At 41.1% G+C, this 25,272-nt stretch overlaps 1 protein-coding gene and 1 pseudogene across 2 annotated transcripts; both read right to left on the reverse strand.

Annotated features, from left to right (window-relative positions):
- Window positions 1–290: 290 nt before the first annotated feature.
- Window positions 291–10,710, reverse strand: LOC149104652 (uncharacterized). The gene is made up of 15 exons (XM_089271047.1): window positions 10,600–10,710; window positions 10,062–10,187; window positions 9,628–9,724; window positions 9,173–9,391; window positions 8,644–9,020; window positions 8,208–8,375; window positions 7,848–7,958; window positions 7,554–7,670; window positions 6,850–6,940; window positions 6,215–6,589; window positions 5,532–5,654; window positions 4,575–4,697; window positions 4,330–4,452; window positions 2,711–2,845; window positions 291–781 (listed from the first exon to the last, which is right to left on the reverse strand). Exons 4-15 carry the CDS (start codon window positions 9,222–9,224, stop codon window positions 411–413), a joined length of 2,166 nt encoding a protein of 721 aa, XP_089127173.1. The 5' UTR covers window positions 9,225–9,391; window positions 9,628–9,724; window positions 10,062–10,187; window positions 10,600–10,710; the 3' UTR covers window positions 291–410.
- Window positions 9,306–14,703, reverse strand: LOC149104653 (uncharacterized; annotated as a pseudogene). The gene is made up of 7 exons (XR_016201698.1): window positions 14,614–14,703; window positions 14,069–14,428; window positions 11,170–11,333; window positions 10,512–10,560; window positions 10,062–10,187; window positions 9,628–9,724; window positions 9,306–9,391 (listed from the first exon to the last, which is right to left on the reverse strand). The product of XR_016201698.1 is annotated as an uncharacterized LOC149104653 (transcript).
- Between the last annotated feature and the right edge of the window lie 10,569 nt (window positions 14,704–25,272).

Genomic DNA, 25,272 nt, shown 5'->3' on the forward strand with positions numbered 1-25,272 from the left:
GATGATTAACTACCTTCTATTTCTTTTTTTGTTTTGTTTTGTTTTGTTTTGTTTTTAAACTCAAGTAACTACTTCTGAACTGATTATATGCCTTCAGTAAACCTTAAAAAAACCATGTCATGGATTAACTATATTCCATATTCCATATGAGAAAAACTGAAAATTATGATTTTTAGCTGTATAACATCTAATTTTACTAGTATTTACTCTAGTACAGGTATAATCAATGTGATAAGCAATGTGTACCACGTTAAACTAGATAAAGATAGAGAAACTTTCTTTTTTTTCAGTGCAGAGGTGGACAGAATTGAAGTATCGACGTTTCTGAATCACTTCTAATCGTCTTGCTTTTTTTGGTTAAAAATTTGAGGTTTACTCACTACGTACATGTAATAACTATATTTTTTGACTTAGTCAGTGCCACAATAGCGCAGATGACAGCCTGGTGTACCGTTGAAGTAATACACATAGAAAGAACCGCAGTTTCTCACTTGAATGTTTCTGGACCAGTAACAACAGCTAGAATGCCAGCCTGAAGCCCAGTGAAAGCAGACCTGCCTGGTGACTTTGCCATCAGCCACTGTAGGATGACCACCATTTAACCAGGCGGTTGCCTGAGCGTTACACCTGTATTTAGGTGGACATGAAGTAGGCATTCTAGTTCCCGCAGCTCCTTGGAAACGGAACCAACCAGGACCAAGTCTTCTGTCACATGAGATGCTGTGGTAGGTGTAGGTCACCTTCCTGTCACCACTGGTCAAAGATTGATAGTTTTGACATTCTGAGAAACAAAGATTTTTATCTGTTAACAAAGCTAAACTTCGATTTGGCGATATTAGTGCACAATGACGTCAATTTGGAATTACATCGTCACAAAGCAATTTAAGGAGGTCATTCCTGCGAGTAAGTTTGAGAAGACACCGAAAGTACGTTTAACCGTGGATCTCGTGTAAAAAGCTATGTGGGTTTGACAACTATATATAACAAACAAACGGAACAATTCAAACAATGCTATGGGCAAAATGTTGTGTGTTTTTTATGCACGCATTCTGTTGTTATTTAGTTTTCGTAATTTCTTAATATCCATGTGTTGCTTGCTCTGTCAACAAAGATTGAGATCATACAGCACCTTGCCTTAAGGTCGGCGCACACGAGGGGACTAGTCCCTGCGACAAGTCCCCTGAAGAGTTTACACGAAGAGACTGGTCGCAGGGACTTGTCCCTCGTACAGTTCACACGAAGCGTAAGGCGCAGCAGAAGGTATATATCTATTAACATTTATAAAATGTCCAAGGAGTTAAACGCGCCCTCGTTTATCAGCCCGAGCTCATTCAAGCGCAATAAAACATGTGCCTGCGGTACGGGTAGTGTACTGCGTTAGTGTAGTGAATTCTGTTGCATGCGCGCTACTTCTCGAATTTGAGCACACCGAGGGCATATTTGTTTGTAACATTCCAGTGCAGCAGAAAGCGAAATGAGGTATTTGTTTTTGTCGCATTCCTGGTTATGAGTAAAGGGTATGCAATTTGAGCTCCGAAGCGTGGCTGCGTAATTAGGTACCCCCGAAGAAAAACCCGTATGCGATTTGGCTTGTCCATATACAGCAAACTACTCTGAACGACTAGAACTGATGAGACTAGCGACAGGTCTGACGCTGGTAGATACAAGCAAACCGGAAGCGAAATTTTTCGACTAGGTTGAAAATTCTGGACTAACTTCTAGACGTTCCTTTCGTTGCGAAACTTTTCCCAGTCGGGCAAGCTAAAAGAGTCCTACCATTTCTGTTTAGACCAAAATTACGTATTATTATTATTTTTTTTTTTTCTTCTGGCTGTTTTTGTTTTTGTTTTTTTTTGGAAATGGTAAACAACTTGATAGCGATCTCCTAACGAAAGCGCCACATTTCTGCCGAGTAAGTATTAGATCTGCGCGATTGCTCCCCTTCCCTTAAGATTGAAAACCGAACACACAAAAACGCCACGTGACTTAAAGAAGAATAGACCCTATAGGAAATTATTACTCTGGGTATGTTACTTTGTGCGAATTCCCAGCAGTATCCTGCTTTTGGTTTCTAGTCTAGTCTTTTGTCCTTTCATCGAATTAAAAGGCACCTAGTCTTTGGCTAGAGAAGACCAAGAGCAGCAGTAACAAACTGGACAAAGCAAGTTTGTTTAGAGAAATATCGATGATAGGTAAAATGCCATTCATTGTTTCTTATTCACAGAACTCTTAAGTGAAGATCGAATGTTATTCTCCGCTTCAGCATTTTCTTTCCCAAGGAAGGAAAAATCAAGAACAATTGCAATAAACAGTGAAAAAGGAAGTGTCAATTCTGAATTTCTAGAACATGAATCGGTGTATTAAAGCCAAATTTGTATTCTGTTGTGTCATCTCCAATAGGTAGGAGTTTATGGTCACCTGTGCATGCTTTCATGGATAGGCCTAGAAAACTTGATTTTGTTTGTTTGTTTGATTTTTTGTCTGCAAACTCTAAAAAACTTTCGAAAGTCAATCTTGGTGAATTCAGGCTATTTAAATAATTTTAAAATGTATCTCCTATTTCTTCACTTAAGATATTTTGGTAATGGAAATCAAATTTGACAAACATCATTTTGTAACATGAAATAAAATGTATTGCGCTTCACTATATCGCAGAGTTACAGCATTCCAAGTATTGTACAGCAACACAATATGAATGCGACATATTTACCTGCCACGGGATGCCTGCACGTTTTTCCATCTCCAGTATAAGGATGGTTACACGAACAGCTGAAGGATCCAACAGTGTTTGTACATGAAGCTGAATTGTGGCAATCGTGCACACCGCTGACGCACTCATCGATATCTATAAGCGTTAAAAAAGAAAAGTTGTGAGGCTCGTGTTAGTAACTTTTTGTTTGTTTGTTTATTTTGTTTTGGTTTGTTTTGTTTTGTTTTGTTTTTTTTCTATTTCCTCAAGTGAGGTATTACCCTTGGTATAGAAAATTGGAACAAATGACGTTATAGAAAGTGAGGAAGGTAATCCGACTATTGAGCGATTTCGTGGTGGCCACGTATGAATAGCTGGTTTTCACATGACGTCACTAAAATTCGAACTACAAAACTATTGATCTTCCTGAGATTTTACTTTAATGGTGTATAAGAGCAGCTGAAAACTAATATTTATACAGATTTTCGCTCCGAATGGGTTCTTGGTTTTGTGATACACTACGCTTGAATTTCTAAGCTTTTGCGTGACGCGGCATTTACATGACGGCCTAGAGAGCTGTCATGATGGTTAAAAATGTGACTTATTTCGGGGAACTTGGCTATCTGAACAGTTCATGTCTTAAAGAAAGTATTTTTTTAATGTTTTAGAGTTCCTCGAGGGATAAATGCATGCTTTTGTAGCAAAACTCAGTGACAGATGTTTCTGTTGTTTCCGGCCGCCATGTTGGTGCCCATACGGATGGGCACCAACATGGCGTCTCCATACAAATCTCTATAAATTTGGGGAAAAAATTTCTTCGCATATCTCGCATAAGAAAAATTGCCGTGACCAGAATTTTGGCGAGAGTCTTTGCATATTTACCTTCTTTCATTTCCCAGATTCTGGACTTTATCTATTGACCGGTTTTGATTTTGATTTTGATCTATTTTGAATTGCGTGACACTGAAAACCAGCAATTCCTAAACACATGCCAGTTGTTCAACTGGCGGATAACGCAATCCACCGGATAAATCACCTCACTTAATTAGCTGTACATGAATCTAATCACTAACTTTGTTTTGACAACACTTCATTCTCTGGATTGCAGTTGTCCTCTGGATAGCGTTATCCATCCTTTGAACACCTGCGATTTGTAGGATGACTTGATTTTACTGATGATTTGATGATTTGATGATTTTGACAATTTGAAAATGACTTGAGCATTTCACACGCGCGAGAAAATTTACTCCTTGGAAACACCAAAACGATCTTAATGTAAAAAGTACTTATATAATTATTCGTTATCACCGTGCTACAGTTAAACCTATAATGATGCATTGCACCTAGTGAGACTTTCAAAAGCCTGTCGCGAATCTTGTTTTAAGCATTTAAAACTCGTGGATATTCAAATGCGTTATTTCATAGGGTCGGAATCATCATCTTTCAACATCATGCTCTGTAATTGAACTTGTTAAAACCCTGCAACTTTTTCTTATAGCCTTTAGCTCTGTGATTTGTCTGGAAAACGAAGTAGACTTAACTATTTAACTGTCAATTTGTAACGTGGATAAGCTAACATTCTCGGGAGGTCGTTGGTGCTGAAAGTTAATTCTCTAATATCTATTAAACAATTAACTCACCAGTACAACTTTTGCCATCTCCAGAATATCCAGCTTTACATGAGCAATTGTAAGATCCTGGAGTGTTACTACAGACAGCATTGACATCACAGCTGTGAGAGTTGGTAGAACACTCGTCTATTTCTATTATAAGATACATAAGCGAATCATGTCAGTTTAAAAGTTCTTGTCATTTTATACATTACGACGACTCAGTCAAGCTGAGAACAGAAATATTTTTGAAATTTATGACGATACTGACGTACCACTGCAAGTTTTGCCATCCCCAGAATATCCAGCTTTACAGGCGCAAGTGTAAGATCCTGGAGTGTTACTACAGATAGCATTCACGTCACAGCTATGTGAGTTTGAAGAGCACTCGTCTACGTCTAAAACAAAGTTTAAGGAGGAAATTTCGCGCAAAAGTTAGGAAGTCGCCGGAGTAAACGTAACAATTGGACAAAAAAAGAAAACCAACCACGATTATGGAGAAACTGTCAACAGTTTCAATCATTTTCAAACAATTACACTTTTTTACGGTTCAATGCTAACACTCTATATCAATTGATGTTTCAATATTGGTGTCACAAAGATGCCTTATCATCGATGGACAGATTTTGCTCATTCTCATAGCATAATGGATTACCATAACAATACAACCGATTTGGACCACCCATGGTTTTTCTATAATTCCTCAGTGACTCCCATTTTTTTTTTTATCTTCCGATTGTGATAAGCACGCTTTGAAACTACGTGGATCATTATGTAGGGCAGGTCAAGAGCCATGTCAAATTTTTGACAATTAACCATGGCCCTGGATTCCTTCCATAGCATTTTTTCAAACTTTGCAAAATGAGCCTATTGCACTTCCACGATAACAAAAATTGAGTTCACCAAGTTAATTCTGGAGTTATGGGCCCTTAAAGCTAAAATAAAGGGTGTTTGAAAAGGTTGTTTTCTTTGCTATCATGGTAACCTGTTAACAGTTATATAAAAGGAAGACAAAGCACCTTAAACAATGATTGAACATTTTTAGATTTATTTACACAGGTAGCTAACCAATGCTGCTGTGTACTAAATCATGTATAGTAGTGTGAAAATGTAGAAATCTCGAGGTTGAGTTGCTCTAAGCGGTAATCAAAAAACATCAATTTGTTTTCTTCGTTAATTTCCAAGTGTGTTTAATTTGTTTGTTCCCTGACTTGTTGGTTTCTTTAACTCACCATTGCAGTTTTGTCCGTTTCCAGTATATCCAACTTTACACGTACAGGAATACGAGCCTACAGTATTCGCACAATCCGCATTGATGTCGCAGTTATGAGTATGAGTATTACACTCGTCCAGGTCTGCAACAATTTAACACAACATTGAACAACCTGCATGTAGTGTATTAAGCCTAAATCTGTAAGATTTCCTGATCTTTAGGCGCATATCTTTGTCTTTTTTTTTTTTTTTTTGAAATTATTCTTTGCGGCTGCTACTCTCTTTCTCAAAAGCGCTGTTAACAGTGCGTTTTCTCCGCAAAACTAAATCCATACGCGTATCTTGGTCACTCAATCCACCGGTCAATCAGTTAATAAATCACGATCGATCAACGGCACCTGTAAAACAAGTAATGTTAAAGCACGTATTGCATGGCACGTCCTTCCAAGTGTATCCATGCCTCGCTCCTAGGGTGTGCACACAGTCTTGTCCGCCCTAAATGCGCGTTTTTTGTTTTCTTTTATTCTTTTTTTTTTTAATGGAAATTGTTATTGTTCGGAACTATTACTCTCTACCTCAAAAGTGCTGTTAACAATAAGCTTTCCCAGCAAAAACTTACTTAATAAACATACTTTAATCAATCGGCCTACCAATAAGTCAGTTAATAAATGGCGATCGATTATGAGAACAATAGATTTCTCACCCGTAAAGCAAGTAAAGTTGAAGCAGTTATTGCAGGGTACGTCATTCCGAGTGTATCCATGCCTCGTTCCTAGAGTGTGCACACAGTCTTCGTTGTTCCAGTCGTTTGGTTGCTTTGGAGCCCAGAACCTAAAGCTGCTAATTTCTTTGTTTGTCCAAACAAAAGAGCCTTCAACACTGCGGTCATTCAGCCCTATCCAGGACTTATCGCCGTCATGACGGTGCTGAATAAACACATTCTCCTCCTGGTTGTGTACAGTTACCAGATCAGAGTCCATCGCAGAACAGTTTGACTCAGCGGTCAGCCACGAAGCGCATGCGGGACTCGTGAAGTAGCAATAACCACCAAAGTAGGTCCACCCTGGCTGACAAATGTCTGTAGATAGCAAGAAATGCACCATAAGTGAGAGAGGCCAATTAAGTGATTGCCCTGTAGTTGTGTTTTCAGAGACACCTATCTGTTTGTATTACACGGCCAGGCTTCCATTTTAACATGTTTTGCCCCCCTCACCAAAAATTTGGTTGCATTTTTCTTTTTTAAGATAAATATCTGACCTTGAAACAACGTGAGACCAAAACTCATACATCGCTGCTAAAGGAAAAACTAAAACCATCAAGACATCTGTGTTTCCCTACCTGACAGAACAGCGTATGAGATGGACAGAGGATCGTACTTTTTCGCGTACAATTCCTTTAAACAAACTCGGACACCGGTCCTGTTGATGTACTACAAGAAAGAGTAAAACAAGATCAGTAGTGTCCAAGAATGAAATTAAAATGGACATTACTTCACAATGGTTACTAGCATATTTCTAGTATATAATTTATTAAACCACGGCAAAAAATTCCAAAACTCATAACTCGCTCAAATAAAGCTTTGACATGTCAGACAAGTGCCTTAAGTATGAAGGGTGCAACACACAGTGCAGTTTTTCTTTTAACCCCCCCCCCCCCCTCCCCACCGCCCTCCCACCAACTACAGACTCTTATTCCTACATGCATAAGTTATTCACCTTAAGGTGTATGCAACCTTTAAGAGTGTTTGTCTAAACCATTTGGTCTTAAAAAGACCGGAATGCATTTTGACCATTTTGGTGCGCAATAGGGTATGTGTTGTCGTGTAGTCTTGAGCTTTATATGCTATTTAGGTGGAACTAATTAATTTCCTCATTTACGTAGGAATTTTTTCACGTTGTTTCCAAGAAGAGCCAGTGGGTGCCAATAACATAATCCGTAAAATTTGGTGGAACTTTTAATTATTAAGTTGCATGCGCACTCTAATTTTGCTATAAACCTATTTCCATAAACAGCGGAGTGTAAATATAAGGCCTTCATCCTACCTCTACCCAAGCGGTTATTCCATTGTGTACTGGTTGTTGATTTCCACCGCTAGTTGAATGGTTCGCGGAAACAAATACGTTCGGGGTGCTGTTATACTTCCTAGCAAAGCGAATATCCTACAGAAACATTAATATTCTCATTACATTTGTCATTGCATCCAATAAGAAACCTTTGGTGTTAGTTGCCAATGCAGGTTCACTGGTACATAGTTTCAAGCAAACTCTTAAATTTACTTTGACCAATTTAATCAGCAAAATGCAGATGTTCCTTGTTAAAAAGACTCTGATACTGACCTTGCAGAAAGCATTGTTGTAATCTGCAGGAGGATGCTGGGCGTTAGCAAAATAGACTGAACTATGCTCTTTGAAAAGAGGCTTGGGGAGAGAGGAAAACGCCAACCATTTCTATGAAAGAGAAAAGAAAAAGTTTACAGTTATGAGCAAATCAAACAAACAAAAAAAAAAAGGGTGAATAACTGCATTGCTATAACCGTATTTAACTAAAATATACATTTTGATTGCAAAGCGTACTATAAAGTAAACTCTACCACAGATTGCAACTCAGCCAGCCCGAATTTTCTCTAAATATATAAAGGCATATTCTTGTGGCCCAGTTCTATAAAGGTCCCGTTTGGTGGAAGCTGTGACACTTACAACATGAACATCTTCGTGCGATCCTGCGTAGTTCTGCAGCTCTCTCAAACAAACTTTGAATGAAGATTGCGTGATGTCTTCAATCCACACGCTAGCAGCGTCACGCTTAAGTCCGGCATGATGATGCGCAGCAGTTACAAATGCTGAGGGTATCACTGAAAACTTCCCCTGCATGGAAAACAAACAAAAGGAATTAATAAAGCAAACAAACAAAAATCAGGACATTCTTTGTTTCGTTTAAAAAAAGTTTGAAATAACAATAGAATAAGTGGTTCAGCAACCTAATATCTAGAAAAAAGGAGAAACCAAGATTCCTAGACAGTAATAAAGACTTTCTGCAGCCTAGAATGAATTAATGAAATGTATTCACTGGTCCAGTGACATTGTAGGCTAAAGTGAAGTTAGGGCAATGTCAGTTAAAACAGAAAAGACTAACCGATGGAAAATTGATAGCTTTACAAGTCGTTCCAGTCCACCATTGTGATATTCGTACTTCCCCGGCAACACCACCCACCGGAGCCCCTTGGTACGCCATCCAATCAACTGTCACGTTAGCATGTGATTTCCGCTCATTGTAGCCTGCCGCCATCACACACGTGGTGAATCGATCATAACTGACATTTTCAATCCACGACACAGCGGCATCATGTACATATGACTTGTCACTGGTGTCAATATGATTGACAGTGATCTGAACTTCAAGTGGTTTGTCTGGATAGAACACATAAGGTTTAAGTCGGATAACTTCACAATGCGAATATCCCAGTGAAGGAATATGTGGCATGTGACTGCGACCTCGCTGGAAAGGGAATCCTTAAAAACATAATAAGAAAAATCATTAGTCAGAAGAAATGGTTGAATTTACTAGTTGTACACAAGTCAATGGCATCCTCATCATTATCGTTTTGATCATCGATGTCGTCAAAAGGTTCATTTTAAAACAAATAAAAGTATTAAATTCTGACCTTCACAACTACCAGGGTGTTGAACGGAAAAGTTCAATTGCAGAAGACACATTTCCTGTCGAAAAAAACACTCATTGTCGTATGTTGTGCCATTTGATGAACAGACGGGTTCTTGGTACGATGGACAACTGTCCTAAGCAACGCAGCGAGCATCAAGAGGTCCAAACGCTTTACACAGACAGTGATAATGGCATGTCACATTGATACAGGGATCCAAGTCTGGCAAAAAAAAAAAAAAAAACGCTGACGTTTCTAGGTTGTTTCAAGTTATATGTGCAAATAAATTATACTTAAAAGAGAAATAGTATTAACTGTTTTTTTTTTTTTTTCAACCTTTTATTACAAAGTTTGCGTGCAATTTTTCTTCGCTTGTTAAAGACGTTATTAACTTTCATTCTCAAACCTTAGTTTGGCATTCTTAACTGTATGCAGATGGAATGTTGCTGACTGCCTACCTCCAGTGATCATGTAGTCCACAGTGATAACATCTTTGTTGTTGGCGTCACTGTTGTAATTCTTCGCACACATCTGTGCCTCAGTTGTAGATGTATGCTGAATAATAAAGGTAAAATTATAGCGAGCGTTTCTAGCCTTTGTTAGTCCACTCAGATTCAAAGATTCTCGAATATTACAAAAGGAGGTTCGAAAGAATTTTATCATATGATTTGTGCTTTGATTGATTAATACTAGGGCCAGTAATGACTACGGACTGATTTAATGCCTCCCAAAAAAAAAGCAAAAAAATATAATAACAATAATAGTAATAATAATAATAAAATAAAATAATAATAATAATAAAAACCTTAATTACAAACCATAGAAAATAAACGGTGTTAAGTCCTCTCCACTGCAGAAAGTGTGCCCAATTATCTTGCAACGTATTGCTTACCTCAACCCAAGCAGTAACGGCATTACAATGTGACCCAGACAGATGAGAATTATTATTGTTGTCACTGCGCTTTGGCGTCACCAACACAACTGGAGGAGCATAAAATGGCTCTGTGAAGTTTATTGTCTGCAGTTTTAAAGGAAATAGTACTATAAATATTGTTCAGTTCTACAACCAAGGGCGTCTTTTATAGTGGAAACAAAATACAAATTGGACATGTCTGATAAGTGATGGACTTTCTACCACTGTCGATTTTAAGTCAATCTATCAGAGAAACCTCTCTATAAACTAGTTGATAAACTAAAGAGGAGAACGTTGCACAGGAAGACAAGGCTTTGGAAACTATTTGCTCGCCACATTGTTGCAATAATAGATGATTCTGTTTGGTTCAAACATCAGCACAACGTTGACTTGAAAAAGGGAAAATGAAAATGAATTGTCGCAACTGACCACTTTCCATGGAAGCTTACTGTTGTTTTGTTGTTGCTCTTCCCATCCCCTATAAGAGTATCGGTAACATTATTTAGTTAATCCTTACTTGACAGAAAGCGTGGTTATCTTGATGAGATGCTAAGTTTGTATTGGTAAACACGAGGCTGTCAGTTATGGTAAAATTGTCAACTCTCAGATTCGTGAGTGCCATCCAATTCTGCAGTAGAATTTGGAATCAAGTAATGAGAAATAATTCAGTAATTGCTAAATAACAAAATGAATCAGTGAAAAGTTCTTCAAAGTTTAGAAGTGTTAGGCCAATAGGGCCAACAAAGAAATTATGAACACAGGGAATTTCAGTATAAGTGCATATAAATATTTTTTGTGTTTTGTTTCCTTTTGGCTTTTTTAAAAATGTTTTAAAATGTAAAGGTCTAATATATTTGGTAAAAAAATAAACAACAAGCAAACAAACAAACAGACAAACAACGAAATAAGCAACATCTTAAACAGCATGAAAATTGAAAATAAACCGGGATTTTTTGATTTTAACCACAACTACATATCGTTTTCCTTTTTGCCTAAATTTGTTATTTAGGAGAGAAAAGGTGATCTTGTTGATTGACAGGTATTAAGAATTATCCAGTAAAAGAGAATTAATATCTAGCTCACTCACTTTTTGATGTTTTTATGAGGTCCATCGAAAATCTTAGCTCCTCGGAGGCAAATTTTAAAATTGTCTACCCTCGACTCCTCCACCCACACAGCCATGGCATCCTGGGGTCTCTTGGGAATTTGGTGACCAGCCGTTACAAATATGTTTGGAGGAGTAGAGAAACGCTGGAATAAATAAATAAATAAAAAGAAATAGATAAAAATAAACGAGAAAAAGAAAAGGTGGAAGAGGACTTCATTGGATAGAAGCATTTACAGTAGTTAATTGACCAAATATTACAGATAATTAGGAAGAATTTGATTAACGAGCGATTGAATAAAAAGTAAAAGCAAAACAAACTCAACAAGCACGATGGGTAAAGGAGTAATGAGGCAACGACAAAAATCGAGGAAGTCCGAAAAAAGTGAAACCAGGGAGCGAGGGATCAATGGAAGGGAGCCAGGGAGACACCAAGGCAACGATGCAACGAGATAACAAGGCAACGAATCAATGAGGAAACGAGGCAACCAGGAAACGAAGCAACGAGGCAACGAGTTAACCAGGCAACAAGGAAAAGAGAGAGAGACGAAGAGAGGGAACGAGGGAACGAGAGAACAAGGGAACGAGAGAACGGGGGAACGAGGAAACGAGAGAACGAGGGAACGAAAGAACCAGGCAACGAGGGAACGAGGGAACGAGGGAAGGAGGGAACGAGGCAACTAGGCAACGAGGCAACGAGGCAACGAGGCAACGAGGCAACGAGGCAACGAGGCAACGAGGCAACGAGGCAACGAGGCAACGAGGCAACGAGGCAACGAGGCAACGAGGCAACGAGGCAACGAGGCAACGAGGCAACGAGGCAACGAGGCAACGAGGCAACGAGGCAACGAGGCAACGAGGCAACGAGGCAACGAGGCAACGAGGCAACGAGGCAACGAGGCAACGAGGCAACGAGGCAACGAGGCAACGAGGCAACGAGGCAACGAGGCAACGAGGCAACGAGGCAACGAGGCAACGAGGCAACGAGGCAACGAGGCAACCAGGCAACCAGGCAACCAGGCAACCAGGCAACCAGGCAACGAGGCAACCAGGCAACGAGGCAACCAGGCAACGAGGCAACCAGGCAACGAGGCAACCAGGCAACGAGGCAACCAGGCAACGAGGCAACCAGGCAACGAGGCAACCAGGCAACGAGGCAACCAGGCAACGAGGCAACCAGGCAACGAGGCAACCAGGCAACGAGGCAACCAGGCAACGAGGCAACCAGGCAACGAGGCAACCAGGCAACGAGGCAACCAGGCAACGAGGCAACCAGGCAACGAGGCAACCAGGCAACGAGGCAACCAGGCAACGAGGCAACCAGGCAACGAGGCAACCAGGCAACGAGGCAACCAGGCAACGAGGCAACCAGGCAACGAGGCAACCAGGCAACGAGGCAACCAGGCAACGAGGCAACCAGGCAACGAGGCAACCAGGCAACGAGGCAACCAGGCAACGAGGCAACCAGGCAACGAGGCAACCAGGCAACGAGGCAACCAGGCAACGAGGCAACCAGGCAACGAGGCAACCAGGCAACGAGGCAACCAGGCAACGAGGCAACCAGGCAACGAGGCAACCAGGCAACGAGGCAACCAGGCAACGAGGCAACCAGGCAACGAGGCAACCAGGCAACGAGGCAACCAGGCAACGAGGCAACCAGGCAACGAGGCAACCAGGCAACGAGGCAACCAGGCAACGAGGCAACGAGGCAACGAGGCAACGAGGCAACGAGGCAACGAGGCAACGAGGCAACGAGGCAACGAGGCAACGAGGCAACGAGGCAACCAGGCAACGAGGCAACGAGGCAACGAGGCAACCAGGCAACGAGGCAACCAGGCAACGAGGCAACCAGGCAACGAGGCAACGAGGCAACGAGGCAACGAGGCAACCAGGCAACCAGGCAACGAGGCAACGAGGCAACCAGGCAACCAGGCAACGAGGCAACGAGGCAACGAGGCAACGAGGCAACGAGGCAACCAGGCAACGAGGCAACCAGGCAACGAGGCAACCAGGCAACGAGGCAACCAGGCAACCAGGCAACCAGGCAACGAGGCAACCAGGCAACGAGGCAACCAGGCAACGAGGCAACCAGGCAACGAGGCAACCAGGCAACGAGGCAACCAGGCAACGAGGCAACCAGGCAACGAGGCAACCAGGCAACGAGGCAACCAGGCAACGAGGCAACCAGGCAACGAGGCAACCAGGCAACGAGGCAACCAGGCAACGAGGCAACCAGGCAACGAGGCAACCAGGCAACGAGGCAACCAGGCAACGAGGCAACCAGGCAACGAGGCAACCAGGCAACGAGGCAACCAGGCAACGAGGCAACCAGGCAACGAGGCAACCAGGCAACGAGGCAACGAGGCAACGAGGCAACGAGGCAACGAGGCAACGAGGCAACGAGGCAACGAGGCAACGAGGCAACGAGGCAACGAGGCAACGAGGCAACGAGGCAACGAGGCAACGAGGCAACCAGGCAACCAGGCAACGAGGCAACCAGGCAACGAGGCAACCAGGCAACGAGGCAACCAGGCAACGAGGCAACCAGGCAACGAGGCAACCAGGCAACGAGGCAACCAGGCAACCAGGCAACCAGGCAACCAGGCAACCAGGCAACCAGGCAACGAGGCAACGAAGGAACGAGGCAACGAGGCAACGAGGCAACGAGGCAACGAGGCAACGAGGCAACGAGGCAACGAGGCAACGAGGCAACGAGGGAACGAGGGAACGTGGAAGTAAATAGGCGAGGAAATAAAGAAGCTACGAAAATATATGCTTTTGTAAACTGCAACTTTTCTATTCGCTGATTCTACTAAACTTAACTTTTCCTTTGTTGAGAAATAATAATTAGCTGAAATCAAAGGGAAAATGCAATGCTTACCTGCTGAAAATCGATCCTCTTGCATTCCGTCCCCGTTGTCCAAGAATTTAAAGATGTAGTACCAATCTGAGATCCTTGCAGCGAAGCCTGGAAGGATAACCAGTTTACCTCCACCGTCCTGTTGGAACCATTTCCGAATTCAAGGACACAAACTGTGAATTCGCTTGCTGTAATAGTTTCAACCCAGACTACAGCGCCGTTCCGAGGCGTTTGACTCAGTCGTTACGGTATGGCCAACTGAGGCGAGAACCGATACTTGCTGTCCGCCGTAGAAGGGGCTTGGGAAGTAGATCACCTTGCAAGCAAATAATCCTGGTGTGCTGGTAGTTATGTTACCTTTTCCAGCTTTGAAACCGAGTGCTGTGAAGGAATAACGAACGATTTGTTTTTGTCTTTGATAAATTACAGTGGAAGCTCCTAATCGGTGCGCCCCACCCCCAATTCCCTTCAACTTGAAATTTCTTCGATAAAGCATAAAATAATCTTCAACTGACGATTAATATAAGGTACACGATCGCGGAACTTTAAGAGAAAAACTATTATACCTTCGGTGGCTGGAGCAAGTGCACAAATGAACAAGAAAACTGGAACGAAGTAGATCGGGTGTTTGCGCACAGACGACATCTTACTCCGAATGAAAGGGAACTGTATTCTGATGTGCATTAAAATGACTACAAGAGCTATCTGTGCATAAGTGCTGACTGTCAAGTCGAATTATAAGATTATCATAATGACAATGATGGCAAATAGCCCGTTTTTCTGTTTTATTTTGAAGATGCTTGCTCAGTTTGGTGGGGAGGTGGGTAGAAGTGCTTGGTCCGTAGACTAATGGCCATAATTATTGCATGTTTTGGAATTAAGATGTAGGATTGACCTGATTTCTCCATCGCAATTGGGAATTTGTGCAGGTCGTTGACAAAACAGCAAAAGAGAAATTTCGCATTTGCAAATTCTTGTTCTGACAAAAGTTATTTTCAGACCATACCCTATATCCCCTTTACCCGTTCGCGCCTACCCCCTTTTCACCAAAGATTAAAATCAAAATTCATAAAAAAAGTCTCCAGCCGTATGCATCTCTCATTTTAATATAACAAATCAATCTCTCGTCTTTGAGCTTCTAATTTTCGATTATAAATGAACTTTTTGTCTTGCATGCATATTTCGTGTTTGCCTGGCGTGCTAGAGCCTGTGGCCTAATACACATTGAATGGGTCAGCAAATCGTTTAAGAAAATGTTATGTTATGTTATATTTGGACTATCGTTGCCGCAGGTCTTCCGTTTTTAAAATTCAGACAAGGCCCTCACATGTTGAAATAAAGTTAGACTGTCTGCAGTTGTTTGTTTGGTTTTGCCTTATTTTTGCAAAATATTTTATTTGATCTATCTTAACGTCATTATTTTGCAATTCATGTTCTCTCTCAGTCTAGTTTCATTCAAAGCTAATGGTAACATGTTTCGTCTGTTTTATGTTAACATGCTTTTTTTATATGAGAAATGGCTTATAAGTAGTAAAAAGTAAAGCAAAAAAGACCATTTAAACAAGAATGCTGTATTATCTCACATAACATAACAGTTAAATCAATCATCTTAATTTGTTGGACTTGGTTGTAACTCCAGTGCTCCAACATCGATAGCGATAGAAATGAGCTCTGGTGTCGATTTGTCTAATGGATATTGAGTTAGCGTACTGAATGTTAAAATAATAGCGCCGTGGTTAAGCACATCAGGCAAGCTGTAGAGATAGCCCGTTTGATTTAATTGTTTGTACAACAATCGACGACGACCTAATGAGTTTTTCTTTATATTTAGGCCTTGAAAGATGTGGAAAAAGTCGTGAAAAACTGCGATAGAAGTGATATTTCACAAGCAAATTACTTTCGTCTGTTCTAACTCCCATGCACCACTCGATTCTATTGTTTATAAACCAATCAGACACTAGTAGATAACTTGTATTGTGTCCTAAATAAATCCCTAGACCCAATGATGACATCGATGCTCTAAATTTTGACAGCTGGGTTTTAAACCCGGTGACATATTTCGTGTGATTTTGACAATTAAAGCGCCTGCATGTGATTTCTAAACTACATGCGATTCAGGAAGAAAGCGGAAGTCACGCCATGCCTTGCACATGATCCGAATCGTGAGGCTACCTTTTAAGATTTCCTCTTTATGCTCACGTTCATTAATGCTTGACAGTTCGTCAATAAATAAGTTAACATCACAAGCATAGCAGTTGTTATTGGGGATATCGCGTGCATGTCGGTTTCATGGATTTGTAACTTTATCGAAGAAACCACGACTTCTTTCAAAGCTTTTAACCTTTACCCACATCCGTATGACAGCTTTTCTGCAGATTTCACAATCGCGTAGGAAAATACAAATATTGGTTAATCTCGGCTTTCTGAGAAAAAGGCAAAAGATTTTATTCCTTCTAACACTAACCTCAATTTACTATTGCCCCTTAGCAACAAAAAAACATGAAAAAAAGATCGAGTACAAGCGCATGTTAGGAAAAGGATCACCCGTTCACTATTCTACAATTTATGAACTTTAATGCATTTTTTAGAGATTGCCGATTGATTTGTAGAGATTGCCTACTATTTGGTATAAAGCCCGTTGATCTATAACAATTTTTTGAATTAAAATCGTATTCTGGATCCTGAAGAAGTCCAGTTTATGCCGTTTATGAGTAAAGAAAATTATCAATGAGACATCTATAGAAGAATGAGAATTAACACTGACGACGAATTTGCGAAACTCTAGCTAGTAAAGTATTTAAAAGCGGATCACGGCGCAGGAAAACCGCCCTTATTTAAGACAGATTAAGCCTTTTAGTGAGTTTAGAAAAGTCAGTTCTTGTCCCGGGGTGGGGGGGGGGGTACTTCCTTATATGGGCTATATAGGTATGTGCGGTCCCAAAAGGTAGGGTTTTCAGCCGTTTTGGTCATAACTAGGGTATCGATTTTGGTCATTTTGGTTATAAATAGGGTATGGTTTTGGTCTTGAATTGGGTATGTTTCTTAGCAGCAGCTACTTTTTCATCATTATCAATAAGACCGTCAACAAAAGCCCTTTATAACTTATGTTTAGGCCAACTGTGTCAGCCGCAGCTTTCATAAATAGGCTATCGAATTTTTGGTCAGGTCATAAATAGGGTGGCAAAAAACTCAGATTTTGGTCATAAATTGGGTAAGGGTTTTGGGAAGTGGGCCGCACACCCCCACCCAACTTTTCTAGAAGTACCCCCCGGGGTTCTGCTCAATGATGGCATAAATTTTAATTTAAATTCTGAGAATTTGGTGCTGTGTCAAAACAATATCACTAAGTTGATGATCTTCTCTATTTCCGTCACATTCCTGCTGGTTAATGTGTTGGAACTGTAAAGAGAAATATAAGTTTGATCACTTCTGGTAAAAGTGCTAGACAACGGTTCGTGACATGCGAAATGTCTCCATACTGTTCCATGTTAGTTTTACACTATATATATGGAATTAGAAAATTAAAGTAGATACGTATTCGCTATGCAACATGTCCTAAGTAAGCAAGGAAAATGCGCTCTGAGGATAGGGAAGCTTTTTTATTTCAGGTGTTTAGAGTGGCCTCCACATAACGTGTCTGGAATGTGTCAACAAATCATTTAGAGAAAGTAGCCTCTGAGAAGGATCTGTAGGATTGTATTGTTCGTTGTGTATTTCTTTATCCTGGTTTGCCGACTTTTCTATTTTATCTTTCCTAATTTGAATCTCATTCCATCTGCTATATGGACGAAGACTTTGCATGTTTGGCACAATAAAAAAAAAAACTCCTGTTTACATAGCGATAGACTGTTTTGTGTTTGCTAGGTTCAAGCGGGTTTAAACTAGAAAGACCTTTTAAATTAAATTAACAGCTAACAAAACTAAAAAAAAGAAGTGGGGTCTTGTTCGTGAAATCATCTGCGCTATTAATTGGGGTTTACAAATATGCTGCTCCATCGTTCCTCTTTTGCTTCGCATTCGTGAATTCGCGTCACACGCTAGGAAAATAAAAGGAGTGACTGCAGTTTATTGATACTGCTTAAAGGAATGTTAAATATTTACTTCCCTTTCCTTGGTTTAGGAGATTTTAAAGTTAAAGAGCTGAAATGACATCGTATCAAAAGCACAGCCGCGTCTCTTTGTTTGTTAAATCACTTTTAAAATCGACGTTGGACATTTTTCTGTTTCAGTGTTACGTTAGAGGCATGACCGCTCATATCCCGGACACGCATCCCTATGACGGCCTGTCACAGGGAAGTGTGTCTCAGTATTTTTCCACGCGTCTGATCACAGACCCGTGAGAAAATACTGAGAAATGCGTGTTAATCTTTCCAGGAAAAAAAAAAGACAAAAGGTTTTCATGTTACAAAAATATAAGCCACTTACTGATTCCACTTAGCAGTATTAAAAAAAAAAAAAAAAAAAAAAAAAAAAATGAATACAACTATGTCGAGAAAGCATGCTCGTTGAAACAAGACTGGTATTTTAATGATCTTTAATGACAGTCAGGTCTCAAGAAGGTTAGATAACACAGCTGGATAGACTATATTTATAAATAGCTTAGTGTGAAAACTGGATCACGTTGTAAACAAATATTTTTGACTTTGGAACAATTATGTTATGTCCTTCCTTCCAAAAGTGAGTTAACAGAAGAATAGAATTAAGGTGATTTCTTAGTATCAGACTGGGCTTTCTTCATCAGTTACATGCGTGACTAGCGCGAGCAACCATTGAGAAGATGGCGGCTTTTTTTGACTTCACGGCTTAGCCCGTCTGAGCAATAAATCGTCATTCTTTGTTAAACGAATACAGTCACGTATAATGTCTCGCTTATTGTGGGTCATCCCATTTCTGTACAAAGAATATGGACCTATTACTATTCTCCTGAAGAATAAAAAAAATGTGTATTTTTTTCCTAACAACATAAACGCGGACTTAGCGAGAACTTGTGATGAAGTAACAAGTGGCCTAAAGAACACTGCATGCTAGAATTGAAACATAACTTTGCTTATCATACATTACTTTGAAGCAACATTTTGCTTTTTGCAGGCTTATTTTCTCGGTTCTTAAAAGAGTTAAATGAAGAGCTCAAATAGAAGACCTCTCTGGAAGCTTACATTGTAAGGAATTTTAAAGTGATTTATTCGTAGGCATTGTGACCTCTTTCGTCCAGCCTAAATTTTCAAATCACGTTACAATGGTTAATTCGTAATCTGGCAAAGTTAAGTCTAACGGAAATTTTTGCATGTAACTAGCACGAGCTTGTGAAATTTCGTCCTGTAATTCGTAACTTGCTTTACCTTTTTTTAATAACTTACTTTAAGCGGGGAGCCTCATATAGTAGAGCATCTTGGTTTCCTATCCCTGCCCGATGACACACGATTTCGACCTAAATAAATGAAGTTTCGGTTAGTCTAAATAGCGATCATCATTAGCACGCACCAATCAGTTAACCCTCTTCAACTTCTGTGACATATTTCATGGCAATTTGTAACTGAAGCGGGATCATTAAGATATTAGAGAAAATATATCATCTCACCGCAGTCCGGTCCTGGCGTTGAAAAATCGATTCTAATGAGATTGTAGGTGACCATGCACTGAACCACAAATCTGTAGCAAATTACATTTTATTAGATTCTTTTATTTGGGACAGTCAGACTACGGAAGCTGAGGCCTTATGCAATTGAATCAGGTCATCCGAAACATTACCTGAAACCAGCAACAAAAATTCCACTGAACTACATTCGAAACAGCAAGTCAAACAGCAAGTCAAACAGCAATTCGATCTAGGCGGATTGAGGCCAGAGCGCGAAACGTGATACACGAGCGCGAAGCGCGATCACGAGCGTAAAGCGCGAATTAAAAAAAAAAGAAAACATGTATACTTAATTGGCCACTTCCCATTGGGGCTTTTCAGGACCAATATAGACAAACAATGATAAATAAATATTCAAATAAACACTCGCTTAAAAATCCAAACTGGCGAGAGACAGACCAGTTGGCTATTTACAAGCGCTGCCGAGAAGTTGAACTCGGGGCTACCGAGAACGACATCAGCTAGCGGTCAGAACGGGATATAATCCCAAGACTTACGGATTTCAAATCTGGCGCTCTAACCACTCGGCCACACTGTCTCCACACGCTCCGCACTTGTGTTTCGCGCCTTACCGTGTCCCGACTACTATACTTCAACTGTACAGGAGGCGACAGGTCAAATCGGGCCGACGCCGTAGAAATTCGTCACGCCAGAAGAGAGGATTAGGTCCCTTTCCCATCGTCATAACTATTCTAGCCTGCGTAGCAAGCGTTTCCTTGGGGTTGGAGAACAAAGAAAGACCTATGAACGGGATTTTCGGTGTTTTACCCTCGCCAAAAATGGAGCGAGAGCCAAAAAAAGATTTTTTACGCGGTAATTCTTTGCTCCCGAACCCCACGGTAACACTTGCTAACCAGGCTATAACTATATATTCTCCAAACTAAAGCAGATTACAATATGAAGCGGCAAACAGCGAACAAATTGTTAAAACACTACCGTGACCGAGCGCAATGTGTTTGAATTTCTAGAGCAACGAAAAATACTCTCCCCAGCTTCGCTCGCATCAAGAGATCAAGAAGGCGGTCCATCGAACTCAACGATAGACATCTACGATCTCACAAAAAAAAAAAAAAAGAAATAGAGGAATTCAATTAATCTAGCCTGTTATCGTCCCTTGCCACAAGTTTCCTGGAGTCGTTTGCCCACGCATGGATGATAAAACTTGGACCAGACATCATGTAAAGCTGCTCTTTTTGGCTAATCGCAACAATTTATTTTAGACTTTCAATTACAAATATAATCATTCATTATCTTTTTGCGTAGGTCCTAGAAATACTTAGCACCTCTCAAAATAATTTATGGAACTTCTACAGAACATCGGTCCTATACAACTTGCATGGGACATCACGCATCGCTACTTTTTGGCTAATCACAGCATGTTATTTTAGATTTTTAACAACAAATAAAGTAAGTTAATCACATTTTAAGAAAGGTCCGGAAAAAATTTAGTTCCTCTTTAAAAAAAAAAAAAGAGAGAGAAAAACAATAACTATAACATCTACAAAACATCGGTCGGTTTTAAAATTGACGTATCTTGTATATTTAATTGAATTTAAATGAAGACTTTCAGTTACAACCGCCTGATGCAAAATACAGTAGCACATGAAAGTACATGTGATCCTCAGTAGTTTTCACTTGAACGGTCATAACCTAGGAATTCATCCACAGCACAATAAACAGTACCACATGAAAGTACTTCTCGCTTTCATTTGAATGGTAACGCACCAAGGTTTCATCCAAAGACTTTAAAGTAAAAACCACCTTTTATAGCATAAACGGTACAACATGAAAGTATTACTCAGTCGGTCTCATTTGAACGGTAACGCACTAGGGTTTCATGCACAGACTTAAAAATTAGAACCACCTTGTACGGCATAATAAACAGTACCAAATGAAAGCACTGCTCAATAGCTTTCATTTGTATGGTCACATGCTAAGGTTTCATCGCAGACTTAAGGTCATTCCCCAGTATTGTATTGCGCGTCCTTACTGCGCATAATTTATGGCGTCATTAGCGCGCGTTCGTGCACGCGCACATTGAAAACATTGCGGATTTGCCTTGATATTGAGTTCTGTCAGTTGAAAAATGGCTATAGCTCAGGAGTACCCGACGGAGCCGCTCGACAGAAAACCCGCTCGACAGGCTGCAATTACGCTGGCTGGGAAATATTAGCATTAGATCATTTACTGGCTGGGATTTCCGTTCAGCGTCTGGCTGGCTAAAAACTGATTTAAAACACTGTCCCTAGCTGGAAAAAACGTGACTTGTTTGTTTTTCCTGGCTGTGACTTCTTCGAAAAAGCAATCAGTTAAACTGCTTCCGTCCCGGGACAAAAAACGCGTGAGTGAGCTCTAAAGTCTTAAGTCTTCCGCCGTGAGACGATAAACCGCAAGCGGTCGTACTTACTCTCAGCGCCACGCGCTACAAATCAACGCGCGCGTGATGCCATGCCCGAAGATGATGGCTCCATTGTCAGATTGTTGCGGTTTATATTTTTCATCAACCAGTAAAAATTGCATAACACCAGCAGCTGTCATTTTAAATGAAGTAATAACACTAGTATCTCGAATGGCCAAATCCGTTAAAAACGTTCTCTTCAATGGAACACCGTCGATCTCCAGGATCTCCGCTCGTTTGTCGTTCCAAAGGCCTTAAGAAGTCGTCACTTCAGAAAACCGCTGCTGGCGCTATTGTGCTGCAAGCAGTCGGCAGTTATAAAGAAACAGTGGAAAGCAACTTAAAGGTTGGTAAATTCATTCCTATAATTCTCTTACAGCACACGGAAAAGTGATGGTACATTGTACTGGAATCAGTATGTTTTGCATAAGAACTAGACTCTAAGGTGTTCATTTACATTCCTCGTTTGCAGTCATTCTGAGTTATTTCGAGGGCTCCGCTCAGGGCTCCGCTGGTAAAGGAAAGAAACGAGATCTGCCAATTAATCTGAGATCTGCTGTGAAAGGGACTTGGCGCAGACAAACAAAGCAGCTGGATAAAGGGTAGGCATATTGTTCTGTTTATATGCGCTAGTCGTCTGCATCGGGGGTCAACTTTTCTCTCTTGATCCTGAAGTAATCAAGTAAAGTGATCTCATTGTACCATACACTCATCGTTTCGCTCATAGTATTTTTGGGTTGCTATAAATCTGCAAATTTGCCTAATCGAAAATTTTCCGAAAGTTGCCGGAAGACGAGGGACAATGGTTTACCCTCTTTTTCAGTCTTACTGGGTACATTAAATGCCTTAATCGTGGTTCAGTACTAGCATAACGAGTTAATGTTTGTCCTCTGGAAAACAAGGGACTATCGCGCGTTGCTCACCGGAAATGGCCGTCGGGTGAATTCATTCCACACTGTTCCCTGTCTCTTTGAGAGAAATGCTTTTGGTGAATCCATTCCGCACTGTTCGCTCTCTCTTTGAAAGAAATGCTTTTATTTTGAGACCCTAAACTTATTAATGTATCGGCGATTCAAGATTGCCGGGAGTTAATTTACATTTGCAGTCATTCTGACTCATTTCAAAGGCTGGAGAGAAAAAAAGAAAAGAGACTAAGGGAAGACCTCTGCCAGATCTAAGTTCCGCTGAGAAAAGGACTTACCAAAGAGACAAAGTAGCTGGATAAAGGGTAGGCGTATTTGTTTATATGCGCTAGCTCGGACTGCAATGCTGGACATACAACTACCCTCTCTGACCTAAGATAAAGGGATCATTGTACCATAGAATCAACGCCTCGATCATAGCACTTTTGTATTGCTTTAAATCACTGCAACTTTGCGTGATGGAATTTTCCGAAAGTTGCCGGACGACAAGAGTCAATTGTTTGCCCTCTTTTTCAGTCTTATTGGGTACAAGGGACTATCGCGCGTTGCTCACCGGAAATGGTAGTTAAATTGTGCAAGGTATTTTATTTGGCATAATAAGTAAAATGTTAAAATTGTCTATGTTATTAAAATCTTTGTCAGTTAAAAGAACTCAAGATTTTACCTTCTTAAACTTTCCTTCAGTTTTTAGTTGAGAAGGAAACAACTTTCGTCTTTCTGTGCGGCTTTCTTTGAGCAAAAATATATCATTTGTCACCTTTGGTTGTGTTTCACAAGGCTAACTGGTCAGACCTGTAGGTTCTGCGTGTAATCATGTAATAATTGAATTTCCGTACCAGGAACCGAAGGATCTTTCGAAGCCTAAAGAAGACAGAAATCAGCGAAGGATTACAGAACTCGCGATCGTTTGTCATTTTGAAAACATTGTTTTAGAATTGCGAAAAGCAAACTACTAAGCAAGAAAGTCCGGAAAATATTGCCAAAGTACAATTTGACAGGCATAACGCGCGATGTGTTTGACTGCTCCAAGCAAGTGAATTTCCGGTAATAAACGCGATCCAAAACAGCTTTCATTTGAACTCATCGTTGACCTACCAGTTGAGGCAACGGTTTCATTCTGCACGCTAGTGCTGTGAACTAACTAGAGTCGTGAAATGAATGATCTATCGATGGACTGTATATCGAAATGGACACTTCTGCCAGTTTAAAATACTTTCACCAAAGAGCGCACGTCTGGACGAACAACTAACGATTGCTTTTGCTGCGAATGCTTGCGGCTTCTGTCGTGAGTCTTTTGCGGTGATCGCCTGACGAACAAGTAACGATTGCTTTTGCTGCGAATCCTTGCGGCTTCTGTTGTGAGTCTTTTGCGGTGATCGCTTTACGAGCTACTAACGATTGTTTTTGCTGCGAATCCTTGCGGCTTCTGTCGTGAGTGTTTTGCGGTGATCGCCTGACGAACAAGTAACGATTGCTTTTGCTGCGAATCTGTTGCGGCTTCTGTTGTGAGTCTTTTGCGGTGATCCCCTGACGAACAAGTAATGATTGCTTTTGCTGCGAATCCTTGCGGCTTCTGTCGTGAGTCTTTTGCGGTGATCGCTTTACGAACAAGTAACGATTGCTTTTGCTGCGAATCCTTGCGGCTTCTGTCGTGAGTCTTTTGCGGTGATCGCCTTACGAACAAGTAACGATTGCTTTTGCTGCGAATCCTTGCGGCTTCTGTCGTGAGTCTTTAGCGGTAATCGCCTGACGAACAAGTAACGATTGCTTGGCTGCGAATCCTTGCGGCTTCTGTCGTGAGCCTTTTGCGGTGATTGCCTGACGAACAAGTAACGATTGCTTTTGCTGCGAATCCTTGCGGCTTCTGTCGTGAGTCTTTTGCGGTGATCGCCTTACGAACAAGTAACGATTGCTTTTGCTGCGAATCCTTGCGGCTTCTGTCGTGAGTCTTTTGCAGTGATCGCCTGACGAACAACCAACGATTGCTTTTGCTGCGAATCCTTGCGGCTTCTGTCGTGAGTCTTTTGCGGTGATCGCCTTACGAACAAGTAACGATTGCTTTTGCTGCGAATCCTTGCGGCTTCTGTTGTGAGTCTTTTGCGGTGATCGCCTTACGAACAACCAACGATTGCTTTTGCTGCGAATCCTTGCGGCTTCTGTCGTGAGTCTTTCGCGGTGATCGCCTGACGAACAACCAACGATTGCTTTTGCTGCGAATCCTTGCGGCTTCTGTCGTGAGTATTTTACGGTAATCACCTGACGAACAAGT

The sequence above is a fragment of the Orbicella faveolata genome, unplaced genomic scaffold (assembly GCF_042242905.1).
Source record: "Orbicella faveolata isolate gen_17 unplaced genomic scaffold, um_ofav_v1 contig_34, whole genome shotgun sequence".
Classification (NCBI taxonomy): domain Eukaryota; kingdom Metazoa; phylum Cnidaria; class Anthozoa; order Scleractinia; family Merulinidae; genus Orbicella; species Orbicella faveolata.

Excerpts from the sequence above, each read along its gene's own strand:
- LOC149104652 (XM_089271047.1), bottom strand. The coding sequence starts at position 9,224 with ATGTGTCTTCTGCAATTGAACTTTTCCGTTCAACACCCTGGTAGTTGT. Across the intron at positions 6,941-7,553 it reads GAATAACCGCTTGGGTAGAG|TACATCAACAGGACCGGTGT; the intron begins GTAGGATGAAGG and ends TCTTTCTTGTAG. Across the intron at positions 2,846-4,329 it reads AGATGGCAAAAGTTGTACTG|ATATCGATGAGTGCGTCAGC; the intron begins GTGAGTTAATTG and ends TAACGCTTATAG.